At 48.6% G+C, this 7,510-nt stretch overlaps 1 protein-coding gene across 7 annotated transcripts in view; it reads right to left on the reverse strand.

The window, feature by feature from the left end:
• Nucleotides 1-5,483, reverse strand: part of ZNF608 (zinc finger protein 608) — a 91,529-nt gene extending 86,046 nt beyond the window's left edge. For 2 of the 7 annotated variants that reach the window (XM_057409663.1, XM_057409662.1), the window contains exons 1-2: nucleotides 5,144-5,480; nucleotides 1,371-2,418 (exon numbers count right to left, since the gene is read on the reverse strand). In XM_057409663.1, the coding sequence (XP_057265646.1) occupies nucleotides 1,371-2,258 (888 nt within the window). In that variant the 5' untranslated portion in view covers nucleotides 2,259-2,418; nucleotides 5,144-5,480. Of the gene's footprint in view, nucleotides 1-1,370; nucleotides 2,419-3,356; nucleotides 3,559-4,428; nucleotides 4,546-5,143 lie in introns of those variants that run through there. The other 5 variants (XM_057409665.1, XM_057409664.1, XM_057409659.1 and 2 more) reach the window with 5 other exon arrangements.
• Nucleotides 5,484-7,510: the final 2,027 nt, after the last annotated feature.

Raw genomic sequence — 7,510 nt, forward strand, 5'->3', positions numbered from 1 at the left:
CATAGAAAGACATAAATTTTCCCTGCGACCTCCAGCCCTCCCAGACACTTACAGTTAACACGGACCCAAAAGTTTTTCCATCACTGAATGTTCATTCTGGGAAGTTGTAAAAGCAATTAATTTAAGAGCAACAGCTGACAATAAAGTCACAATCTAATACTCTGAGAACGTTCAGTGGGCAAGGAGACAGACAATTTATTTTTCAGGCAGACCAGGTTATCTTTGTTTTACAACCTGTAGAATTCATAGGACTCGTAATCTCAGGGCAAACACTTGCCCCAAGGTCTCCCAGAAGACACCTTCTGCCCTACAGACAGCAGAATTCCCACTGACACCAGAACCTCCTTGAGCCAGCAGTTAACAAAAGCCAAACTCTCATTCCACCCTTCCCAAAGAAGAGTCATGGCCATCTATTCTTACAGAAAACATCCTTCATAACGTAATAGGAAGAAAAACACACACTTATGGGGTTTCTTTCATACATTTCAACCACTCAATAAATGAGCAGCTCACACCTGAGAGCTGTCTCAGACAGGAAAGCTCCCCCAGACAGGAGACTAACTGCTCCCCTCTGTTCTGAAAGCTGCTTTGCACACACACATCTCAGCACAAGGTGAATTGCCCTCCTTCCAGCCCTCTCCTTCCAGGAGGAAGAGAGGCACTGCCTGTCTGCTGGCTCCTTCCTCCCTGTTCTCCACACCAGCTTCTGGGGCCTCTGGGCTGCTGTTGTACCACAGGAACCCCCCTGTACAATAAGCACCCTGTGTCTCCAACAGAAAGCAACAATGGAGCCCGGGTCTCTGGCAATGCCTTCTGTTTTGCCCCCTAAGCACAATCTCAGCTTCAGACAAGAGGAGGGAGAAGGGTCCCTTTAGACTCTGTGAGAGGAACAGTCATGAATGCCCACTGGTGTTGTGGAAAAGGGTCAGCACAATAACGGACTTGCTGCTCCTGGAGCCTAAACTATGCACACCCCTTGCCAAAGACACAGATCTCCACCCTGCAAACATGTGCCATCCCATTGGTACCAACACTGCAGCCTCTGCTAAAACCAGGGACAGCTCAGTCAGGGCCATTTCCAGGTCTCTTCTTCTGGGTGAGTGCTATCAAAAGGAACAGCCAGAACATAAACATTCTCCAGTGTCCAAGGACAGGGAGAGAAGGTAAGGAAGAGCAGTACACTCAGAACATGGTGTCTTCTGTCTAGGGAAGAGGTCTCGGTGTTTCTTTTTTTAAGGGAAACTGGAAGAACATATGTGTATCATGAATACACCAAAGAGGACAAAGGAGCCAAACACAGAGTTGTTGGACTGTTATTAGAGACACAGGGACACACAGAAGAGCAGATGTGGAGAGGAGCTTTGTCCTACCTTTTCTGTTTTCAATTTCTTGATTCGCCTGTGGCTCTCCTCCTCCTCCTCTTCCTTCTTTACCAAAATAGAATTTCCCAGTAGTCCTGAATCCGGGGTACTTTTGCTCACTTCCCCCATGGCAGAGGAGGTGCACTGGAAGGGGCTGCTTCTTCCACCACTGCCTCCCTTGGCCCCGAAGCCATAGAGATGCCCAGGGGGAGCCTGGCTGCTGCCACCCCCACTGCCATTGGGATGGCCCTGCTGCAGGTCATGCTGCTTGTCCTTCCTGGATTTTCCCCCATCCTTATCCCTCTTGGAGCCTCTGCTACCTGGGGCAGCTTTACCTGGCTTCTCCTCTTTGTTTTTCACACAGGAGGCAATGGTGGTGCTATTGCTGGTGGTGTTATTGCTGTTTGGGTTACTGCTCGTGCTTTGACCCAGTGATGAATTCATGCCAGTTGCCTCTCCAGGACGCCCTTGGACTTCCTGCCTCTTGCCAGCACTGCTGATCTCAGGAATCCCATACAAGGCAGCAGAAGGCAGAGATTTATTAGCATCCTTAGAAGTTTTACTCCTTTTCAGTTTTGATTTGCTAGTCTCTTTGTGAGAGGAATTCCCCTGGGGAGCTGATGGCTGAACAGAAGCAAATTTTAGGCCATCAGCTAAGGCTGAGGTAGTATTAGCACCACTGGAAGCCAGACCCCCGCAATCCTTGGAGCTGGTGTTGCTGCTGCTGGTGGTACTAGTAGAATTATTCATCTCAAGTTTCTGTCTGTCCTTCTCCAAATCGGCGTCCAAATCGATAATTAAATTCCCAACACCGATTTCCCAATCATCTCCACTGTCATAAGTATCAACTGCATTTGGATCCACACCTTTTCCTGCAGTAGAAGTGTTCAATGACATCCTGAAGATGAGATCTCTAGAGTCAAAATCCAATGAACTTTCTGTCGGAGAGGTGAGGACATTCGTTTATCTCCACTGGGCTCTCTTAGGTTCAACTCTTTTTGTCTTCCTCCCCCAGGTTTGTCTACATTCACAACCTGCAGTCCACGTCCACCTTGCCCTGTGAGGAGGAGAAAAGTCGAGTATTTATTGTCTGAGTGTAAGGAGAATATAATAGGCCTAATAAAAAGGGGGCGAGGTAGGGGCGGTCAAAATTATTCATCATTGACACATTTCTCCCTCAGGTTTGTTAAATGGGAGGCAATGGCTGTGATGCTTTTATAGTGAGCATCTTTAATCTACTTTCCATGCCAACACCCACAGCCTGCCTTAAAAAGTCATGTGCACAAAAAGGAAAAAAAAAAAACAAACAAAAGCCCCCCCCCAAAAAAAAACTCTAGTATTTAAATCCACAAAGCTCAGGAAATAGAGTCTTAGAAGTGGTGCCTAGCTGTTGGAGCACATGTTGTAATCTAACCCGTTGGACCACCACCTAGGCACAAAAGGGAGGGGAAAAAAAAAAAAAAATAATAGAGATTCACTCTCTGCTGCATTCCATGGATTTTGTGGCTTTAAACCAGACCCTTGAAGTTTCGTGACTCTCCTGTATTATCTTTTACCCCCCTTACACTTAATCTCTTGGGGTGGGGGGAGAGGGAGCGCTAAAGGAAGTGGGAAACCTCATTTTCTTTGCCACAATAGAGCTGCTGTTAAACACCAACAACGTACAAACACAAACGTTTACTGAAAATATTAAACTCCATAGGTTAAAAATGTTTATTTTCTTAAAAAAAAAAAACTGTATTCTCGAGGTACCAGTTCTAAAAGCAGTTCTAATGTACTCCTAGGTCACACAACTGCTAGGTCTGTTAAATATAGTATTACTGACTGTACAGGAAACTGATTAAGACATACACTTTAAGTGATCTGCACCAAGGTGGCCTCAGTGACCGCAAATGAGTGTGTGTTTGACAAAGCTTAGTTAAAACGATTTTTAAAGGGATCTCTCCCTTCTAGAGTCGACTGTCGAAATATTTATACATATATATGCATGCTTACCTTTAATCCTTTATCATTTTTTAATTAAACCAGCAAATCAAAATGCTGTTCCCACTCGTCTCAGCAACAGCTCTGTGTCTCATTTTACTTAAAGAGCAAGTGATCAAGAAGTAGAGCGCAAGTATCATCTCAGCCAGTATAAATCGGTCAGTAACGTATCTCCCCCTACTTTGGCACACGGATCAGAAGTCCTTTTTTTTGTTTGTTTGTTTAGGGTTGGGTTTTTTTCCCCTCCTTGTTTAAAGACCAAGAAAAAAAAAAAAAAAAATGATGAGCCTCAGAACTTTACCAGGTGGTAGGCAACATTCAGAACTGAAGCATCAAGGACCAGGTTTTTGTTTGTTTGCTTTTCCTGAATAAGCACCGAGAGGTAATAATCACCACAGTAATTTAAAAGAAAAAAAAAAAAAAAATTGTTTCCCCAACTTCACACTCCGTCTTCAGCCCCGGACCTGGGAGCCATCCTCATCAGTAAGTAATGATCCCATGAAACAAACCCACAGGCGCCCGGGTGTTACAAGACAGAATGTGCTAACATCGGGATAAATTAGTGAAAGGGGGAAAGGAAAAAAAAGAAGAAAAGACTGAAAATCTGGGCTGGATTCTGCCTGTTAGTTGGGAAGTGGCATTTTTTTCGCCCGTCCTGACAGATCTGATTTCTTGAAATAACTTGAGGGGAAACGAGGGGAGGGAGAGACGAAGGGGGAGCGAGGAGGAGGAGCGGGAGGGGGGAATCACTGATCTGATAAACCGGTTATCAAAACATTTTGTAGGAGTGGGGGAAGGTCAGCGTGCTCTCTAACGAAGTATATTTTCCCATAAATACGATTTCAGAGGAGGGGTGGGGAGGGGGGTGTTTGCTGTCCCCGTGTTCCCCCAACTCGCCTCAATCAGCGCTTTGAAAAATAGTAACAATAAAAAGAAGGGGGAAAAAAGCATAGACAGTTTCAGATTGCTATCTCGGAAAATAAACAACAATAGTAATAATAATGAAAAACCCCGGGAGCTAGGGCTAATCAGTCACGCGGTAAGTAATTCGGTAATTAGAGTCCGAGGAGATAAAGCAGACGACATTTTTTCCAGTATAGATCGCTCCCACCTTGTCTTGGCAAACCTTGCAGCCTGCTCCAGGCCCCCCGCCCTCCCCAAGTAAGACTGTCTCGGAGCTTTAGCTTAGTATTTTTAATTAGCCGGCGATGGGAAGCTAAAAGCCGTAATGAATTGCCGGCGGTGGACGGCGGGAGGAGGGGTGAAGGCAAAGGGTGTGTGGGGGAGGGGCGCTCGCGGCAGCAGCGGCCAACCCCCGAGGCGCGGCGGTTCCGTTACAAAGTCACGTGAGGCTGGCAGGATCCATTGGCTGTCGTGAGAACGGGAACGGGGCTCTCGCTCCGGGATGCTCAACACCACCACCCCTCAGCGGCCCCCTGCCCGCGCCCACCGCTTTCCGGACGAGTGGGGCGCATTCTTGTCAGGAGCTGTGTCGCTGGAACCGCTCCCGCCTGGATACCTAATACCGGAGAAAGGCACAATGCTTTTACGCCCCCCCAAGTGCACCGTCAAGTACGATTTGTGTGGCTACAGCGCTCTCGCCCTCTTATTTCCCTCAACTCATTCTGCTTGTGGGATTGTTCTTTCCTTCGTCTTCTTTTTAGAAGCCAAAAATACATCCTTAGTTGTCTCAACTCCCAGAACTCTTTAGCACTCCCCTTTGCAGAGAAAAAAAAAAAAAAAAACCCACACAAAAATCCCCTCTAAGTGCTAGAGACACACCACGCAACCGTACTTACGGTCTGTATTGGATCGAGTTGACCTTTTCCTTCTAACATTGAGTGTGTTTTTGTTGCAGCCGCTTTTTATTTTAGGGAAGAAAAATAAAAAACCACCCTACTATCTTCCAACAGATTTATTGTGCTTGGAAGAAGAGAGCACCAGATAACCGTGAACCTTCCTTTCTCTCTATAAGCGAAATTAAAGCAAACCCGGCGGCGGGGGCTGGTGAGAAGGGAAGGCAGGACCCGCACCGGCCCCTCGAGGGCTGGCCGGCGGGCGCAGGGGCCGCGGGGCGGCCGGGGCAGGGGAGCGCGGTACCTGAGAGGGACTTTTCTTTGTTCACAATGCCCTTACCCTGCCGGCCAATCAGGAGCCAGCTTTTATGAAACTGGGCTCTCTGATTGGTCCGCCGCTCCTCCTGCCTGCCGGCGAGGGTGAAACACACGCACACTGTACACACAGGCGTTACGCGCCCCCCCCCCCCCAATCCCTCTTCTCCTCACCCCCACCAAGAAAACCCTCTCCCATCGCTCTCCAGCTCTCAGCCTGCGCCGAGCTGCAGCGGGCAGCCTCTCGCTGCAGCCAGATACAAATCATGTTTCCTTTTCAATTACCTCATATAACATTTAGGGCTTAGGAAAAAGGAAAAAAGATAGAGGAAGGTGGGGCAAAAAATCAGAAAACCAGTGTGGAGAGTATCTCTGCCAAGACTCACACGTTGGGAGGAAGACTCCCTCATTTCGTTTTAATTTCAGGGCAGTTTTCTGTGCCGGTTTCAGAGGCAATTTAGAACCTCACTCATAATTTTTAAATGCCCCTCATTCAATATTATAACAGCTTGTAGCCAGCGAGAGAGGGCTGCTGGTACACATGCAATTATTTTCGTGCTTAGTGGAGGAAAAAAGCAAGCACTGTCTGGAGGAAGGGGCCGAAGCCCTGCTCGTGGGGAAGCACCCAAACCAGCCCTTAACCCTTGCATGCCCCCCCCCCCCCCCCCCCATTTTGTATCATGTTCATTCTTACAATATGACAAGTTGTGCAGGTCAGGTTTAGTCTTTCTTTCCCCCCTCTCCCCTTTGGGGGGGGGGGGGGGCAGAACATAGCCTTTTTGTCTCTGGGCTCCTGATTTACGGCTGCGGGTGCTGTGGTGTGAATGCCGGCGACCCTGTAACCACCGCGCGACCATACTTTCACAGGAATTAGTAACACAAATCTTCCCTATCGGGCTTTGTGTGGCTCGAAAATATCCCCCTTAATCATTCCTTTTGTTTAGGTTGGGAGCCATTATGCTACACCACTGCGTTAAATTGCGTTTAACCCTTCGCAGGCGGGAGGGTAGGGTGGTGGAAGGGGAAAGGAGGACTGCCCGCCGCCGGGCCGGGGGTCGGGCTCCGATAGCTCTCATGGCCCTGAGCGCTTTTTTCTTTCTTACATTTTCCCTGGTTTTCCCCTTTTTCCCTTGATTTCCCTGTGAAATTTTTTTTCCCTGCCAGACACGCGCTGCCCAGGTCAGGGTGTCTGTAGGGAAGTCACAGGGTAGCGTTTACCGCGTTCCGCACACCCGCGCCAGGGCAGGGAAACGCATTTTCGTACCTCCTCCAGCCGAGCGGGACGCGAGGTGCCCTCGTCGCCTAACGGTGCGGTACCGGAGGGGCAAAGCGTGCTCGCTGCCGGCCACTGGGGACCGACACACAAGATCGGGGGCGAGGCCAGTGGGGGTAAAAGCCACCATGAGCAGCGTCCCTGGGGGAATGCTGCCCTCAGGTCACCATCACCCCGAGGGCACCAAGACGCACTCCCTCGTGGGGCCCTGAGCTAGCCCGGGGACAACCAGCTCCGTTCCTCCCGGAGTAAAAACCCTTCCCCCTCAGCGGCTCCGGGGAAGTTCACTGCCAGGGAAGTCCTGGATCACATTAATTTCTTAAGCCATTACAAAGGGAAAAAAACCCAAACTTTAATGAAAAATAGAAGCACCGAGTATGAGTAGCGCAGACGAGAAACGCCACGGTGCAAACGCGTCCCTAACTTCCTGCCGTGGCCTTCCGACAACGCTGGGATTATGGGATGGAAGGAGCTCAGCAAGGGGCTGCAGACACGGCTGGAGCATTGGTGAGGCCCACTCGTGACTAGGCACTAGCAGTTTAGGCTGGGGAACACACACGACCGTGCTGATGTTACAGGTACTGAAAATCACGGATTCCCCGGGATAACTTTTGGGTGATTTTACTCAACTGGTTAAGCAAAAATGTTCAGGTCAGCAACGCCAGGCCTACTTTTTTTTTTTTAGTTTACTTAGTTGTATTAGTTTAGTTAGTTAGTTTAGTTTAGTTAGTTGTGTTTAGTTTACTTAGTTCCTGTTTCTTTACAATGTGTTTTTCATATTT

This window comes from Pezoporus wallicus, unplaced genomic scaffold (assembly GCF_028554395.1).
Source record: "Pezoporus wallicus isolate ANWC-B61680 ecotype Strahan unplaced genomic scaffold, APGP_CSIRO_Pwel_v1 contig_760, whole genome shotgun sequence".
NCBI lineage: Eukaryota > Metazoa > Chordata > Aves > Psittaciformes > Psittacidae > Pezoporus > Pezoporus wallicus.